Source organism: Podarcis bocagei, assembly GCF_964188305.1.
Source record: "Podarcis bocagei genome assembly, chromosome: 10".
In the NCBI taxonomy this organism is placed as follows: domain Eukaryota; kingdom Metazoa; phylum Chordata; class Lepidosauria; order Squamata; family Lacertidae; genus Podarcis; species Podarcis bocagei.
The window spans coordinates 60,654,035-60,673,299 of record NC_138135.1 but is presented as its reverse complement, the minus strand read 5'-3'; the positions used below and the strand labels follow the sequence as shown (position 1 = coordinate 60,673,299).

Genomic DNA, 19,265 nt, shown 5'->3' with positions numbered 1-19,265 from the left:
GCCTTTGGCAATAACTTTCTCTGCTTACTACTATTCTGCCTGCTTTTGTTGTTGTTGTTGTTGTTTTTAAGAGGAGGGTCAACATGTGAATGAAAAGTGCTTTCTTGTTCTAGGTATGAATTGATAATAATATATAGGGTTGCTATTTGCATGTTCAGACCCAGAGACCTCCCCCCTAAATAAATTCACACATGACTCAAATTTTAGTTTTGGTTTTTGGCAGAATTTAGGCCACAACGTTATTGATTACAGAAGGTGAGTGGTTGCAGGGATTTTTACTTATTTATTTTACTGGGTTTCTTGCCCATCCTTCACCTCAAGGTCCCAAGATGGCTTACAACAAGAAAATACACAATTATAAAATAGTTGCAACCATAAAACAAGCTTAAAAACAATTAAAATGGCATTTTACATGTGAATATAAACAACCAGAAGCATGACATGACATACCTGTTTTCCCCCTAAAGTTCAGCTAAAGGCTTCTCCAAGGAAACAGAGAATAGGTTAATGACCATTTATTGTATTGATAGTTTTGCCATCTTATTTGGTGAACTGATGATAAATTTAATGTTAGGAACAATATCAGATGAACTTAGGAAAGTAAAATTTAACTTGGATGAGCATGTTACATTGGTCACACAAACACCTGCTTTCTAACTTGTGCCAAGTGAAAAGAAAAATGGATATGTTTTCACTTTAATCTCTTCTTTGAGATTCTTAGCACACACACACACACACACACACACACACACACACACCCCTTGTGAATGCATAGGGTCTTGATTTGGAGGCACTTATTTGTGGGTGACTATCTATGAATTGTCACGTTACATTGGTCACATTAACATCAGTCATTTGCCAGAAAACCTTTTCCCCATAGTTTCCAATGATCAGCCCCATAAGTTTGACATTTGCCCATGAAACATTAGCATTTTAAGTATTGCCGCAGATGGGGAGGAAAGGATTCATATTTTTAAAGAAAACACTTTTTTCAAGTTACAGATAAATTTTTGATGCTTCAAAACTCTTACCTGTGGTCACGTATTTTGAAACACAATATAAAGGAAGCATTAAGGCTACCTTTATCATATTTGTTGATTATTTTTGCAGGGAAAATCAAGGCAATTATCAAACAAATAGTTTAATGTTAATTGAAGTTCAAATTTTATCAGTTAAAACACAAGATATTAGGTGAGGATGCATACAAATGTTACATTGGTCATTGAGGAGCTACCCAAACATTATGCTGATGATATTTGTCACAGGCTTCCTCCAAACTGAAGTACACAATTGGAGAAACTAATTTGCTGGTGTCTTGGGATGATCATCCGTGTTCATTTTAAGCAGAGATTATCCACCCTGTTTTCCATTATTATGGATTTTAGGAGATTAGGCTGGATTAGTTTCATTGCTATGGTTGGTTTAATTAAATCGACAAAGCTGTGTGCTCTGGCGGCGGCAAGAACAGAATAGACTAGGCTAACGTTATGTTTGTGACAATTTTTTTTAAGAAGATCTGTTCTCCTGTTTATACACTTCGTGTGATGAGGGAGGTCTGACAGAATAGTAAAATTTCTCCAGAGGTGAAATGCTGGGCTGAATCTCTCATAGTGTCAGCTTCCAGAGAGTTTCTCTCATTGCTACATACATAGCTATTATTATTATTATTATTCAATATATTTATACCCAACATAATATTAAAAACATGATAAAACATCAACATTAAAAACTTCCATAAGCAGGGCTGCCTTCAGATGTCTTCTAAAAGTCAGATAGTTTATTTATTTCTTTGACATCTGATGAGAGGGCATTCCACAGGGTGGGTGCCACTACTGAGAAGGCCCTCTGCCTGGTTCCCTGTAACCTCACTTCTTGCCGTGAGGAAACCACCAGAAGGCTCTCAGCACTGGATCTCAGTGTCCGGGCTGGACAATGGGTATGGAGACGCTCCTTCAGGTATACTGGGCTGAGGCCGTTTAGGGCTTTATAGGTCACCACCAGCTCTTTGAATTGTGCTCGGAATTGTGCTGGTTTAGTCATGTTTTGAAGGCACTCAAATGAAAACATTATGTTGTGGTATTTTCTTTCTAGTGAAGTATTTCTTGATTATTATTTTACTAAGTAAAATAAGCCCCACTTCCTCTGTGACGTTCCTGCCTGCCCCACCCCCCACCCCGAGGGAAGATCTGTCGCAGGGATTGTATTCTAGGTGCAGAGACTCCCTATGTAATTTAGAATTTATGATGGGGGAAAGCTTTCATTCAGTTCTCATTTAACGGCAAAATTACCTAACCTGCACTCTCTGAAACAACACGCAAACTGGAACACCGCCTCCTTCAGAGTTTGCACTTCTCCAAATGTTTTCAGTGCCTTTCACCAGCTCAAGTAATGTGTGCAGAAATACACGTGCTGGGGTAAAGTGTGCATTAAAATGCATATATTAATGAAAAGAACATAAAAGATGCATTAGATTGAGCCAAGCGGTCCTGCAGATATGTGTATCGTAGGCAGAATTGTACACAAACGAGTATATTCATAGAAATGTGCATGAAAAAGCTGATACATTTTCGTGAACATTGTCAAAAAGTCACAAACTTGCAAGGAAATTTCGGCAACCGGAATTAAGATTGACCAGATGACAAATTAAGAGAACCAGAAATTGACCGACGTGCCCATCTCTCTTGAGAACCCTGGGTGATCAGGGCTGTATTTCAAATGATTCTCATCCTATGAGTAAGAACACCCAAGGTGTGCTCTTGAAATGGCAGAATCTATTGATATTTTCTTACATCACCAAAATCAAGGTCATCTATAATCTGGAAGGGAAAGTATATTTCCATGTCAAACCAGATTCTCATTAGAACAGGCATCCCCAACTTTCGGCCCTCCAGATGTTTTGGACTACAACTCCCACCATCCTTGACCACTGGTCCTGTTAGCTAGGGATGATGGGAGTTGTAGGCCAAAACATCTGGAGGGCCGCAGGTTGGGGATGCCTGTATTAGAAGATTCTGCCATATTTGTATTTCAACGATTTCCAGTAATTTTGGTTTCGTTGATGGATGACCTTTGCAGAGAGACAAGGGGGAATGTGACCTCACTCCTGCTTCTTGATCTCTCTTCAGCATTTGATATCTTTTACCATGTTATCCTCCTGGAAATGGGATTTTGGGGTACTGTATTACAGTGGTTCCATTTGTACCATCAGGACCGAGTCCAGAGAGTCGTATACTGAGAAAGGGGCATTGAAATCTTCAGTTACAACCGACCCTGTTCTTCTTCGGTTTTTAGTGCCTGAGCTATGCTTTCGATATCATTCATTTGGCCACATGAATTCAAAATCACCCTTTATGGCATAAAGTTTAAGCCCTCAGAACAAACAAAAAGAAGCAGCTGGATAAATCTCTTGGCTCTGCCTTGTGTGCAATGCCGTTTTTAACCTTTATTTAAGCTGTATGAAAGTCAATATGAGTAAATCAACACAATGCCAGGTGTACCTTTTCAGGAAGACTTTCTGCATGGCGATTAAAAGAGCTCAATGTATTGCTTAAGGTAAGCCAGCAGCAATGTGTTAAATTCTAAGGGGTTGAGTCTTGGATCAGTTTGGGTTTACCATGTGGAAGATAATATACAGGAGAGACGTGTCACTATACATCCAATGCTAATAGAAATACAGTGGTGCCCCGCAAGACGAACGCCTCGCGAGACGAAAAACTCGCAAAACGAAAGGTTTTTTCATTTTCGAGTTGCTTCGCAAGACGAATTTCCCTATGGGCTTGCTTCACAAAATGAAGCTTGCCCCGCAAGCTCCGGGGATAGCGGGAAGCGCAGCGCGTCTTCCCCGCTGTCCCCGGACCTCTTTTGAAGCAAGGGGTGGCGGGGAGAAGATCGGTTCTCCCCGTTGCCAGCCCCGGAAGCTCCAGGAACAGAGGGGAAGGCGCAGCGCCTTCCCCTCTCTCCCCGGACCCCTTTTGAACCAAGGGGCGGCAAGGGGGAGAAGCGATCTTCTCCTCTCCGCCCCTTGCTTCAAAAGAGGGGACAGAGCAGCACTTCCCCTCTGTCCCCGGACGGTCTCCATAGGAACGCATTGATTGATTTTCAATGCATTCCTATGGGAAACCGTGCTTCGCAAGACGAAAAACTCGCAAGAAGAAAAAAATTGTGGAACGAATTAATTTCGTCTTGCGAGGCACCACTGTATAGGATTCCCACGCTCATGCACACAAAGTAGACAACCCACAGCTGTAGACAGAAGTTGGTTATAAATATATTCCATTTTTTTCTAACTACAGTGGTACCTCTGGTTATGAACTTAATTCATTCCAGAGGTCCGTTCTTAACCTGAAACTGTTCTTAACCTGAGGTACCACTTTAGCTAATGGGGCCAGCTGTGCTGCCGCTGCATGATTTCTGTTCTCATCCTGAGGTAAAGTTCTTAACCCAAGGTACTACTTCCACGTTAATAGAGTCTGTAACCTGAAGTGTTTGTAACCCGAAGTGTTTGTAACCCGAGGTACCACTGCACCCCAGGGCTTTCAAAAGTGCCATGTGGAAGTTGTGCAACAAGATACTGAGATACCATTTGCATTACAGAAGATGTTCTTTGAGTGTGCCTGCCTCAGGTTTGTGAACTCACCTCCGTTGGCATTCAGATTTCCAGATTCTGAAGAACACAAACAGCCAACAGAATTCTACCTGTAAATTACCTTTAGGGCAGGGGTGAGGAAACCTGTGGCCTTTCAGATGTTGCTGAACACCAACTCACCCCAACCCCAGCTAGCATGGCCACTGGGGTATGAACCGCCAATGTTCTGTGAACATTGTTCTGTGAACCGCCCTGAGACCTCTGGCTATAAATTTTATTTATATCCCGCCCTCCCCAGCCGAAGCCGGGCTCAGGGCAGCTAACAACAATCAAATAATCAAACAGTCAAATAGTCACACAATCTAAAAATATTTCATTATAAAAATTAATTAAATCAAATTGATGGCAACCAATTAAGCAAAATTCTGTGCAGGTTGCCAGAGGACGGAGTCAGGCTGCGCCCTGACCAAAGGCCTGGCGGAACAACTCTGTCTTGCAGGCCCTGCGGAAAGATGTCAGGTCCCGCAGGGCCCTAGTCTCTTGTGACAGAGCATTCCACCAGATAAGACAATAGTGCAGGGTAGGGCTGGGGGATAACTGGTTTTCAACATTGCTATATATCACCAGCTTAACGTCGCAATATCTGGTTTTCAACTTTCAGCTAAACATTGTGCTATACAGTAGTACCTCTGGTTGCGCACAGGATCCGTTCCGGAGCTCCGGTCGGATTCCGAGGAATTCACAACCGGAGGTGCCTGTTCTGCACATGCGCACAGCGCGGTACAGCACTTCTGCGCAAGCGCGCGGGGGCGAAACCCGGAAGAATACTTCCAGTTTTGCCGCGTTAGCATCCTGAAGGATATGCAACCAGAGGTGTCCAGAGGTACCACTGTGCTAATACCACAATGTCTGAAGTAAGGATGGAGCTATGTAGAGGCATTGGCTGGCTTCACAGTCCTTTACCACATTGTGATTTTTGCATCACACACACACACACCATAATTCACAGTATATTGACAGGTCAAAAATTATTAAGCCAATATCATGATGTGGACTGCAGACCAGTTTTGGACAATATATTGATACATTGCCCAGTCCTAGTGCTGCGATTGTACTATGAATTGATGGCAAAAAGCAGAGACATCACCTTGCCAACAAAGGCCCATATAGTTAAATCTATGGTTTTCCCAGTAGTGATGTATGGAAGTGAGAGCTGGACCATAAAGAAGGCTGATCGCCGAAGAATTGATGCTTTTGAATTATGGTGCTGGAGGAGACTCTTGAGAGTCCCATGGACTGCAAGAAGATCAAACCTATCCATTCTGAAGGAAATCAGCCCTGAGTGCTCACTGGAAGGACAGATCGTGAAGCTGAGGCTCCAATACTTTGGGTACCTCATGAGAAGAGAAGACTCTCTGGAAAAGACCCTGATGCTGGGAAAGATTGAGGGCACAAGGAGAAGGGGACGACAGAGGACGAGATGGTTGGACAGTGTTCTCGAAGCTACCAGCATGAGTTTGACTAAACTGCGGGAGGCAGTGGAGGACAGGAGTGCCTGGAGTGCTCTGGGGTCATGAAGAGTCGGACACGACTAAACAACAACAACAACATTGCCTAGCAATCTGAAGTATAGGTTCCAACTGTCCAGGAGCACATGGAACCAGGCTGAAAATGGGAACCTGCAAAGCCACTTGGAGCCACATACAGGAGACATCTTACTGTATGTGGTGCCGGTTCTTCACTCAGAAAACACTGTGATCTAACATGAAGCTGTCTTTGGCACTGTGAAATAGAATCGATGGCCTTTGGGGGACCTTTCAGCTCTAGGGTTCTGTTTCAGCTGCTTCTCTGTGTAGCACTTGTCAGAATGGTAGCTGTAGCAAGGTGCTCCCTGAGGTATTAAACTGAGAGCACTCTTACAACACACTCAGAGTCACATAATTAACAATGTGTTTGCATTCGTATTATAATATCCCCAGGCTCCTTGTCATCTGAGTGTCTTTTTGAGTTATTTTAATTCGTTTATTCTCATCAATGTTCTGTGCTTCAGAAATGTATACAGTGAGTTTATATAAATAATCAAGATGTCTCTGGAAATGGCTTTTTAGAGTGATGCAGCTTTTTAAAAAAATAATAAGGTAGCACAGCAGTTGTTAAGATCATACACTCTATAATATAAACAGCCTGTTTGAACTGCAAGCAGAATTCAGCAGCTTATTATTTTAAACGCGTTTCTAGTCCTGAAGATAGACATGAAAGCATGTGAGCCGTGACTAGTACAATTTTAGAAGCTTGAAGAGATGGGATTGCAGCATGCAGAATGAATGTTTGCTCTTCCGGTTGGTAACAGAAAAACAGCGCCATGCAACTGTGCTTTAAAGGTAAAGGGACCCCTGACCATTAGGTCCAGTCATGGCCGACGCTGGCGTTGCGGCACTCATCTCGCTTTATTGGCCGAGGGAGCCGGCATACAGCTTCCGGCTCATGCGGCTAACATGACTAAGCCATTTCTGGCGAATCAGAGCAGCGCATGGAAATTCTGTTTACCTTCCCGCCAGAGTGGTACCTATTTATCTACTTGCACTTCATGCTTTCGAGCTGCTAGTTTGGCAGGAGCAGGGACCGAGCAACGGGAGTTTACTCCGTCGCGGGGATTCGAACTGCTGACCTTCTGATTGGCAAGTCCTAGGCTCTGTGGTTTAACCCACAGCACCACCCTAACTGTGCTTTAGCCTGCAAAACAAAACAAAACAAAACAAAACAAAACAAAACAAAACAAAACCAAAAAACCAGTTGTAGTCTCCTGTCTTTTCCTCAGTGCATTTTGACCTTATTTTACCATGGCATCTTAAAGGCTGCTTTGAATTCAGAATATCACTGTCCAGTCTATGGATTTGCTTCCCATGTGGCACTGGTTGCAGCCATTTGTCAAAGGCCACTTCTTTGATATTTAATTCCTCCCTTGACCGCGAAATGAGTTTGCAACATTGTGTTTCCTTGTCTTGTTTACGTAAGTTGATGATGCACTCCCCCCGAGGCTGAATTTTGTTTTGTTGATGCCAATATCAAATAGTGTGCCGTGCCTGATTAGTACTTTATTTTAATATTGTGGTGTGTTCCCTCCTTTTTTTTTATTCAAGCTGGACAATGCAGATGAGCAAGCAGCCCAGATTAGACGCGAACTTGATGGGCATCTCCAAATGGCTGACCAAATGGCCAGAGTAAGTCTGCTGTGCTTTTCTTTCTAGCTTTAACGAGTAGAGCATTTCAGTAATCTATTTAAGGTTGCAATCATGTTCATTAATTCAGTGGGACTGTCAGGATGCTATCAGTGGCTCCCACTGGTTGCCCAGGAAAATATATAATGATAATAATGTATTATTTATTATTTATACCCCGCCCATCTGACTGGGTTTCCCCAGCCACTCTGGGCGGCTCGCAACAAAATATTAAAACCATAATAAAACATCAAACATTAAAAACTTCCCTAAACAGGGCTGCCTTCAGATGTCTTCTAAAAGTCAGATAGTAGTTTATTTCCTTGACATCTGATGGGAGGGTGTTCTACAGGGCAGGTGCCACTACCGAGAGGGCCCTCTGCCTGGTTCCCTGTAACCTCACTTCTCGCAGGGAGGGAACTGCCAGAAGGCCCTTGGAGCTGGACCTCAGTGTCCTGGCAGAAAGATTTTTATAAAGTATGTTTTTATATTTATGTAAGAGCAAATACCAGGTAAGCAGGCTTATGTTGATCTGAAGAGGATTTTAAAGTAATGCATGCAGTCACTGAACAGTAACTTACACACCGAATTTTTAAAAATATTTTTCAAGGAAAGAAAATTTCCAAAGTTTGTATCGAAAGAAATGGAACACATGTATATAGAAGAATTGCGGTCTTCAGTGAATTTGCTAATGGCAAATTTGGAAAGCCTTCCAGTGTCCAAAGGTGGCCCGGAATTTAAATTACAGAAGCTAAAGCGATCGCAGAATTCTGCTTTCATGGACCTGGGAGATGAAAGTGATGTTCAGCTGTCGAAATCTGATGTGGTGCTGTCATTCACGTTGGAGGTGAGTATGCATATCGTGTAATGCTTGCTGACAGTTTAATTTGCTCTTTGTAATTCTAAGGCAACACTATTTGTGCAGCCCAGTCTTTAGCTGGCAAACACTCCATTGCAAATTTTGTGAAAATGTATGCAAGCCTCTGCTGTTATTGGTGGCTAAATGCATAAGAAAGATTTCAGGCTGTCGGTTAAATTTGGCTGGTGTAGCTCTCTTTTGTGTAAATGTCATGTTACCTTTTCCAAGGGTGTGATTCTAACTAAGGCAACACAAAAGAATAATGATGATGATGGCTGGATCATATCATAAGTTCTTCATAAATAATAATATAATAATAATATTATAATAATTTATTATTTGTACCCCGCCCATCTGGCTGGGTTTCCCCAGCCACTCTGGGTGGCTTCCAACAGAATATTAAAATACCTTGGGTTAAGAACTTATTTCGTTCTGGAGGTCCATTCTTAACCTGAAAGAGTCTGTTCTTAACCTGAGGCACCATTTTAACTAATGGGGCCTCCCACCGCCGCTGCGCGATTTCTGTTCTCATCCTGAGGCAAAGTTCTTAACCCAAGGTACTATTTCTGGATTAGCGGAGTCTGTAACCTGAAGCGTCTGTAACCTGAGGTACCACTGTACAATAATCTATTAAACATAAAAAGCTTCCCTAAACAGGGCTGCCTTCAGATGTCTTCTAAAAGTCTGGTTTCTCTCTTTGACATCTGGTGGGAGGGCATTCCACAGGGCGGGTGCCACTACCGAGAAGGCCCTCTGCCTGGTTCCCTGTAACTTGGCTTCTCGTAGTGAGGGAACCGCCAGAAGGCCCTTAGCGCTGGATCTCAGTGTCCGGGCAGATTGATGGGGGTGGAGACGCTCCTTCAGGTATATCTTCATAAACACATCTTTCCTTGTTTTCCTCTTCTTGCCCAGTACATCAGGACCTGTTCAAAAAGAGTGGCAGGTATAACTTTACCACTTGAGGTTACAGGTAGACCATAAAGGTGTACCAGTGGGAAACAAGCACCTTAGGGTGAATGGTAGGCTAAAACCTCTCTCTCTCTCTGGTCATGCAGGGATCCATAGATATGATTGCTGTGCTGAGTATTTCCCATCACTTCTTGCATGTGTGGCAACCCCACATCGTTCTCCTGCACAGGTGGAGGGCAGGAGAATTTCCTTGTGCTTTGGAAGTCCTTGGAGCATTTCTGAAGTGCAGTGCAGACCCCATCCGCCCTCCTCCTGAAGCACAGTACAGTGGTACCTTGGTTCTCAAGCTTAATCCATTCCGAAAGTCCGTCCCAAAACCAAAGCGCTCCAAAACCAAGGCATGTGTTCCCATAGAAAGTAATGCAAAATGGATTAATCTGTTCCAGACTTTTAAAAACATCCCCTAAAGCAGCAATTTAACATGAATTTTACTATCTAATGAGACCATTGATCCATAAAATGAAAGCAATAATCAATGTACTGTACTGTAAAATAAATAAGACAGTATTGTAGATGATACACATAATAAAAATAAAAATTCTTACCTGCACTGATGATAGTCATTGTTTGGATGGGGGGCTTTTATCCATTTCTGCAATCACACAATCAATCAATCAATCAATCAATCAATCAGTAGCTGAACTGGGTTCCACACAGCCACAAATACAAATCAACCAAAAAAGCCTCAAAAAGAAAAATGCAAAATAAATAGCAAAAACAAAAGTGCTAAACTTAATCTGTTCAGGAAGCCGGGTTGACCTCCAAAGTGTTCGAAAACCAAGGCACATCTTTTGATTGGTGCAGGCACCCCGGAAACAATAGCCGACAACCGCATCTGATATCTGGTTTCCGAAAAAAAGTTCAAAAATTGGAACACTTACTTCTGGGTTTTCGGCATTTGAGTACAAAGGTGTTTGAGAACCAAGATACTACTGTATCGTCCTGACCTCTTATGCTGCCCTTTGGATGTATACCGAGGTTAGAGAACGTTTTTGCTGCTATGCAATCTTTTCACCAAATGAGGAGGTTTGTTCTCTCCCATTTCTCACCGCCACAACCCCTGGGCCATTTCAGCATGAGAAGCAATTCAGATATTTTGTCTCCAAATAGCTAGAATCTGAAGTGTTCCTCTCCTGGAAGTTTGCTAATTCTGCACTGTGTACAGAATTACGCTCTAATTCAGCCAATTGTCTGTTCCCAGTTCACCGATACGGCCACTTAAGAGATTTCGGAATAGGAACATATACAGCCTTAAGTGTAAACTCTTGTCGCTTCCTGGCAAAGTACTACAGGCACTACATTCAATTTGTGATGATAGTAAGACAGCGTCAGCACAAAAGTTCTCTCCTCACATTTTTCCCTTAGGTTTGAGGAGAATACCGTGACACCGGATTTTCACTTTTTGAAATATGGCCACCCTACCTGCTGAGGGGAAGGGGTTAAAGCAGCTCCCTGCTGGGCTTAGGAAGAGAAAGTATAGAATGTGGCAGTGGGATTTAGCCATAAGTGATAGCCATTGCCTCTTATCACAGTGTTGATAAGGTTTTTGCTTTGTTTTTGGTAAATAGGTCTTGTGGGACATAATCTTTTAAAGGAAACACAAGCCTTTCTGCAGCATCCCTGTATGTATTTGCAGAGAGGAATCCACTTTTACCATTCATCAATCTCATATATATGTGTGTGTGTGTGTGTGTGTGTGTGTGTGTGTGTGTCATTTACCATATTTTTCCTTGTATTGGACGAGGTTTTTGGACACAAAAATCAGGTCAAAAAACTGGGGTCGTCCAATACACGGATAGTGGCATGGGGGGAGATGCTGCTGGGTGTGGGGAGTGATCTGGGGGCGCTGGCTGGTGCTGGCTGGAGGTGCGCAGCTTCTCCCAATGCCACAGCAAATGGGGAGCGATCTGGGGGCGCTGGCTGGCTGGAGCCCAACTTCCCTCAATGCTGCTGCGCGAGGGAAACACTCCCTATCTGTGCGCAGGAAAAGATCTAGGGAGTGTTTCCTGCCCGCAGCTGCTTTGGGCCATCTCCCCTCATTTTCTTAAAATTGAGCCCCCAAAATGGGGTAGGGGTCCTAATACATGGGGGCATCTAATAGACAGGAAAGGACGGTATATCAGAGTGTCAGAAGTTGCTAGGCAGAGTGTATCAAAACTGCTGTCCTATCAGGGATGAAGTTCTGATGGGCACCATGGTAATGTTTCGTAAGGAGACGGCATTGTTATTTCCCAGACATTCCCACCACAGATGACAGCATCATTGCAAGGGGGCATGGGGCCATTTCTTCACAAGCTGGCTGTGTTATGAGAGGATTTTATTTACTGCCCTTTGAATCAAAATTGTTGAAAGCGGTTGTAGGGGTAGCTTTTCCATAATTATGAGCTTTGGTTTCTGAATTGAGAGAGGCAACTCAAAAACCGTCTGTAAGCCAAGAAGAGCGTAGTGGGGTTTTGGTTTGTTTTTGTACCTTAGGACTATCAAAATCTTTCTTTTGTTAATAAGGAAGAATGGTTTAGGAGACAAATGCTCACTCGAATTTAAAGGGGAGAAATTATCATAACATAGCTTTGTTGTGTGAAGAGAAAGCCAGAAGTCCTTTAGAAATAGGATCCTTCTGCTAGATTTTCATTTGTGCTACAAATGTGAATGTACATAGTCTTATTAAGTCGGTATTCCCCAAACCTTTCCTACCTAGACTGTATTATTTAGTACTCTGGGATAAAATGGAAGACATGTTCAGTTCACACCCAGAGAAACATAAAATATGTCAATTTGCTTCCAGAACAATATGCTAAGATCTTCCATGGAACTGCCCCTTTGGGCAGGTTTTTGGATAATGGTGATGCTTCTGAGACCCCCTCCTTCACTGTTTCTGGGGATACCAGTGGACTCTGGGCCTATTTCCACTTGTCTACTTCTGCACATGTTGACTATTACGTATCCTGTCAACACCATTTTATCTGCGTGTTTTGCTTAACCAGTTTTAAGTTGTGCTAAATACGTACGTGTGTGTGTGTGTGTGTGTGTGTGTGTGTGTGTTTAATAAAACTGAAATATTTGTGCAGTAGTGTTTAAATTTTAAAAAAATTAATAAATCTGCTTTTCTGGTCAGTATTCTTTTAGCACTGTGTTTTTAAAATTGGGGGTAGGCAATACAGTGGAACACCGGTTTTTGAACGTAATCTGATCCGGAAGACCGCTCGACTGCCGAAACGTTCGGAAACTGAGGTGCAATGGGTGTTGGCAAATTGCATTGAGAAAGACGAACAACATGCAGTGGAAGCTGTTTGACTTCCGAGGAGCGTTCGAAAACGGAAACAATTACTTCCGGGATTTCGGCGTTCGAAAAATGAAGCGTTCGGCCTCCGAGATGCTCGAAAACTGAGGTTCCCCTGTATTTTAATTCTAAAATACATTCATCTGCCTCAGAAAAACAAGTTAAACAAGTTAAGTAATTATGTAAAATAGCCAATTGGGAGTGCTCTAGTGAATATTGTAGACTTTCGTTTTAAAATTGTGTCCTCAGAACAATCTTCTCTGTTCTTGCATGGCCCCTTGTCCATGTAATTCCAGACTGGTTAAGTAGTATTGGGAGTTGCCTAATCCAATGATCTTTCCAAAACTGGCAAGGCATAGTTCATCCGATTTATTCATGTGAACTGAAGCTGATAGCAGCTTTATCTGTGGTAAATGAGCTAAAATGTCTGTGAAGTTTTCCCCAAAACTGTGAGTAAGATGTAACTGTTCCCTCGAGAGAGAGAGAAAATTGTCTTAGATGTTTTGTTTGTTCTTTTCTTCCAATTCCTTAGATGTCAGACTGTAACAATGATGTGCCACTTTCCACTCTGGGAAACGCGTATGCAAGTTGGCCCGCATACGTGCAGATTTCTGTTAAAAAGAAGCGGGGGTGGGAAGGGGGGGAGGAGGAGAACCTTTGTCCGAATAACATCAGACACTTGATAGGCTTCGGAGAAGTGCATGTGATGGAAAATCACATGCATAGCCAGGTATTAGTTAGTAGTTGCTACTCCGGTAAAAGACAAGCTATTTAATTCAGGAGGCTGCTTGGCGCGGGTGGCACTGTGAGTTAAACCACAGAACCTAGGGCTTGCTGATCAGAAGGTCTGCGGTTCGAATCCCCGTAACGGGGTGAGCTCCCGTTGCTCGGTCCCTGTTCCTGCCAACCTAGCAGTTCGAAAGCACATCAAAATGCAAGTAGATAAATAGGTAACGCTCCAGCGGGAAGGTAAACGGTGTTTCCGTGCACTGCTCTGCTTTCACCAGAAGCGGCTTAGTCATGCTGGCCACATGACCCGAAAGCTGTATGCCGGCTCCCTTGGCCAATAAAGTGAGATGAGCGCCGCAACCCTAGAGTTGGTCATGACTGGACCTAATGGTCAGGGGTCTCTTTACCTTTACCTTTACTCCGGAAAAAGACAAGCTATTTAATTCAGGGGGCCGCTTGGCTCTTCAGCACTGGAAACTGTGTAGCAAATGCAAAAGCAGAGCCCTAATTCTTACATCCATCCAGAGGCAGAACTACAGTAGCGTTGTGTAACTGGAGCTTTGGGCAGTTGGGCTAAGAGTCCACTTTGCACCTAGCCCATTTTGTGGTGGTGCATTTTGTGGTTCATGTTGTTCTTCCACCATGCTACTGAAGCCTTTAGCAGAGCGAATGCATGAAAAGGCAAATAGTTCTTCCTCTCTGTGAGCAGTGCCATTTTGGTTTTTGGCTACTGTACCTTATTCAATCCCAAAATTGAAAACAAGCCTTAAAGGAAAATCTGGTGTTGGGCCAAAGTATCACAGAGGTAAGTTGAGGTTGAATGGTCCTGCAAAAATATGGAGGGATATTCAGTCCGGGTTCGGTATGATTAATCAAAAACTTCATGGAAGCAAATCTCTCTGAAATCAATACAGATGCTATAGTCCCTAGGTTTAATTTGCTTTTGACGTTGACTTAATTAGTTTCAGTCTTGCTTTGCTGGTAAAACAAGTCCTTGTTGTGAATGACTGCTAGTTGAAAGTAGCTTATGTAGTCTTAGGGTAATGACTGTATCTCAGTGATACATGCTAAAATAAAATTAAACATGGCAATATCCGCATAAGTTTGTGTCAAGCACTCAACCTCTTCACTGGTAGCAGGCTGGATCCAAAGATGTTCCCTTGGATGCTTTGACACATTTCTATCAATAAACTTGTATATCATAAGATGTTCTTCATGTGCACCCATTCATATCCCTGAAGTTCATTAGCAGCGCAAGTATTTCTCAGAACCTTAGTGTTAAGTCTAACTAGTTTTTCAAATTTTTATTCAAGGACATCACTGGTGTTGAAGGATTGCATCAAGTTATGAAAAGGGAGAGTAGCTTCAAAACTTCACATTTTTTTAATCCACTCCTAAAATGTTTTTGAGCAACAGCATGGGCACAATTGATAAACTAGTTTTTGTTGTTAAAGGTGCACTACACACTCAGAGCAACCCACTATGGAAGTGGTACAAAAGCCATAAAGTGTTTTTTATATATTAAATTGCCTTTCGGCTTTAGATCTTGAAACTCTATTGTTGTCTTTTGTGTTTTTCTGCACAAGTGTTATAGAGTTTGCATCTTAAAATGGAAAATACTTGTTTTGTCCTAGTTTGGTAGCTTAAAAGCACTTTGCACAAAAGAAGCTCAGAATACAATTTTGTATGTTCGCTTCACTGTTCAATAATATAATAACAACTTCAGGGTGTTCTCTTTTGCATACCACTAGATTAAAGGTAAAGGTAAAGGGACCCCTGACCATTAGGTCCAGTCGTGACTGACTCTGGGGTTGTGGGGCTCATCTCGCTCTATGGGCCGAGGGAGCTGGCGTTTGTCCACAGACAGCTTCCGGGTCATGCGGCCAGCATGACTAAGCCGCTTCTGGCAAAACCAGAGCAACACACAGAAATGCCATTTACCTTCCCACTGGAGCGGTACCTATTTATCTACTTGCACTTTGACGTGCTTTCGAACTGCTAGGTTGGCAGGAGCAGGGCCCGAGCAACAGGAGCTCACCCCGTTGCGGGGATTCGAACCGCCGACCTTCTGATCGGCAAGTCCTAGGCTCTGTGGTTTAACCCACAGCGCCACCGGCGTCCCAACGTGTTGACACAAAGGGACTCGAACCCTCAATCTTCTGATCCAAAGTCAGATGCCTTATCCATTAGGCCACGCGGTCACCACTAGATTACATTACATTAAATGCATCTTTCAGGATTGTAGACGTAGCCTTGATCCTCAGATCCTTGCATCCACCAAACAGATATTCATGTGCTATCTGTGTTCACAATTCTGATCAATCGATGGACTGGGCTTCATCCTAGAAGGATAACTGTCAAACCTTACCTGGTAGACGCCAAGTGCGGACCCAGTCTGGTACAGATCACAGTACACACAACCACGTATGCTGTGTATGTTTGTTGCTGCTGTTTTATTCCAGAGCACCACTTAGAATGGAGGATTATCTGCACACATAGGCCTGCTTCTGGATGCGCGACGTATAAAGTTAGCATTTTTACAGACCCATCTGGGTCCTCCTTTTTTATCCTTGATGATAATGTGGTTTACATGTGTACTGCTTTTGTTTCGAACGGTTGATGTTCATTTGCTGTGTCTTGTTTTCCTTGTTCAGATTGTTATAGCAGAAGTCCAAGGCTTGAAGTCACTTGCTCCCAGCCGCATTGTTTACTGCACGATGGAAGTGGAGGGAGGAGAGAAACTCCAGACAGATCAGGCCGAAGCATCGAGACCACAGTAAGCGTTGCGCCGGGATGGTTATTCACAAGAAATGTGTGCTCCACATGGTGGGGAAACTGTGCCCCAAAGTAGGTGCCATCTTTTTTTTAAAGAGGCAAAATAGAAGCATGGTTGGTTTTATTGATGTTATTTGGGGGCAGGCAACCCGCTACTTTGGGGACGCGGGTGGCGCTGTGGGTAGAACCTCAGCGCCTAGGGCTTGCCGATTGCATGGTCAGCGGTTCGAATCCCTGCGGCGGGGTGAGCTCCCATCTTCGGTCCCAGCTCCTACCCACCTAGCAGTTCGAAAGCACCCCTAAAAGTGCAAGTAGATAAATAGGTACCGCTTTCTAGCGGAAAGGTAAACGGCGTTTCCGTGTGCTGCACTGGTGCCGGCTCGCCAGAGCAGCTTCGTCACGCTGGCCACATGACCCGGAAGTGTCTCCGGACAGCGCTGGCCCCCGGCCTCTTAAGTGAGATGGGCGCACAGCCCTAGAGTCGGACACGACTGGCCCGTACGGGCAGGGGTACCTTTACCTTTAACCCACTACTTTAGTAGTAACTACAGTGAAACGTACAGTCAATGACAAACCTAGACAGCATCTTACAAAGCAGAGACATCAACTTGCCAACAAAGGTTCGTATAGTAAAAGCTATGAATTTCCAAGTAGTGATGTATGGAAGTAAGAGCTGGACCATCAAGAAGGCTGATCACCGAAGAATTGATGCTTTTGAATTATGATGCTGGAGGAGACTCTTGAGAGTCCCATGGACTGCAAGAAGATCAAACCTATCCATTCTGAAGGAAATCAGCCCTGAGTGCTCACTGGAAGGACAGATCGTGAAGCTGAGGCTCCAATACTTTGGCCACCTCATGAGAAGAGAAGACTCCTTGGAAAAGACCCTGATGTTGGGAAAGATGGAGGGCACAAGGAGAAGGGGACAACAGAGGACGAGATGGTTGGACAGTGTTCGTGAAGCTACCAGCATGAGTTTGACCAAACTGCGGGAGGCGGTAGAAGACAGGAGAGCCTGGGGTGCTCTGGTTCATGGGGTCATGAAGAGTCGGATATGACTAAACAACTAAACAATAACAACAACACAGTCAAACGTATGTCACAAGCTTGGAAAGGGCACAGCGGTAGAGCCTTTCCATTCCCATGTCCAGTCCCTGACATCTCTAGGTAGGAATCGGGAGTGTCCTCTTTGTGATTCAAGGACCCGCCACCCACCTGGGGATAAGAAAGACAAATGGACACAGTACATTAGGTTAATGGGCTAAACAAGGCCACAACTTTATTGATTACAGCATGTGAGAGGTATTGGCTTAGGCATTGCATAAAACATCAGAGTGTGACTCCACCCCCTCAGGGAGGGGTGAGTCTAACAAGGGTTAACCACCAGTGGGAGGATCCTGTTGATGCAAATACAACTGAAAGCTCCCCCTGATGTCACCGGGGGTCGTGCCATGGCCCTAGCCACCAGCAAGGGCATTGGACAGGATCCACAACTGCCGGATTCCCTTACCGGAATACCCATAAAGTGGAGGGGTAGGCGATGGCCACACCCTGCCCTCCAATACACAAACATATTACAATGCCTAACCGCCATCTGAGCCAAAAGAGGCTCACCGCCAATACCCCCACAGCTACAACCAATCCCTAAGGCTTCTGATGATGTCGGCCAGCCAAATATCATTGCTGAGATCCGAAAGGTGAACATCGTCATCTCGAAACAAAGACAACTCGCTGAACCGGATGTCAGCATCCAGAATCACATGGCCATACATATAGCACAATTTGTGTGCCACCACACAATTTAAGAGTTTCCTGGATTTTTCAATGGCCATAGGGCTATGGAAGCCTTGCCAAACCCTTTTCTTCAGAAGGTTGGACCGTCAAAAACCAGCAGTGGAATGAAAGGGAAGTGCTGCCGCGGCAACATTTGAGCGGCAACCCCCCCCCCAAGCCTCCACCTGATTGGTTGGCTACCTGGGGGCGTGGCGCAGCAGCCAGGTCAGCTGGGCAGGGGCTGGAACACCCCCTGCTAACACGGGAAACAGCTCCTGCTCACAACTCCCACCTCTGTAAGGAGGAGAGGCTTTCTATAACCCTGGAGAGCTGCTATGAGCCAGTACTGAGAGAATACTGAGCTAAAAGGACCATCAGCCCAACTCTGTGTAAGGCAGCTTCCTATGTTCTCCCTTGCCATCCTGTCTGAATGTTGAAATGTTTCAGAAGTTGTTCTCGGGGTACCACCACCAGAGACAAAGTGAATGGCAAAAGGGACAGGGGGAACTTGTGTATTGTACAGTTAATCAGTGCATATTTTTTCCATGATTTCCACTGACTAGAGATGCTTCAATTATCCCTCCATCACCTTTAGTTTGGAATCTTACCTTAAACGAATTCAGACCAGAATCAAGTTTTATAGTCTGATAAAGATTCTTGTCCATTAGAGGATAACATGCCAAAAGTTTTTTATTAAGATTTGATAACCAAGGCACTATTTGGTTACAAGGAAGAATAGGTTTGCATTTTAATAATATGTTTGCACTCAGTGCATTAAAGTATGTGTGAACCGTGCAACTGATGTTTCTCCAGTCTAAAAAACCCCTCTAATATATATGTTTTTCTAAACACAAGATGCGTCTTTTCTAGGTTAGCAGGAGGGTGAACTGGGGAGGTTCAGCAACCAGTTTATAATTAACGCTCCATAATCAGTCCTGACAAAGCCTACTTATCCGCTGAACATCTTCTAATTGTACGATCCACTTATTCCAGGTAATATTTGGAGAGTACAATCAGCAAAAGGACTTGATGATGCCACCTATCATTTGAAGTAGAAAAGTTGGCGTACGGGTAGAT

At 43.8% G+C, this 19,265-nt stretch overlaps 1 protein-coding gene across 13 annotated transcripts in view; it reads left to right on the top strand.

The window, feature by feature from the left end:
* The window catches only part of CADPS2 (calcium dependent secretion activator 2), a 356,172-nt gene that overhangs the window by 130,076 nt on the left and 206,831 nt on the right, over positions 1–19,265 (top strand). For all 13 annotated transcript variants that reach the window (XM_081211433.1, XM_081211428.1, XM_081211431.1 and 10 more), the window contains exons 4-6: positions 7,726–7,806; positions 8,414–8,650; positions 16,295–16,416. In XM_081211433.1, coding sequence (XP_081067559.1) covers positions 7,726–7,806; positions 8,414–8,650; positions 16,295–16,416 — 440 coding nt within the window. The remainder of the gene's footprint in view (positions 1–7,725; positions 7,807–8,413; positions 8,651–16,294; positions 16,417–19,265) is intronic.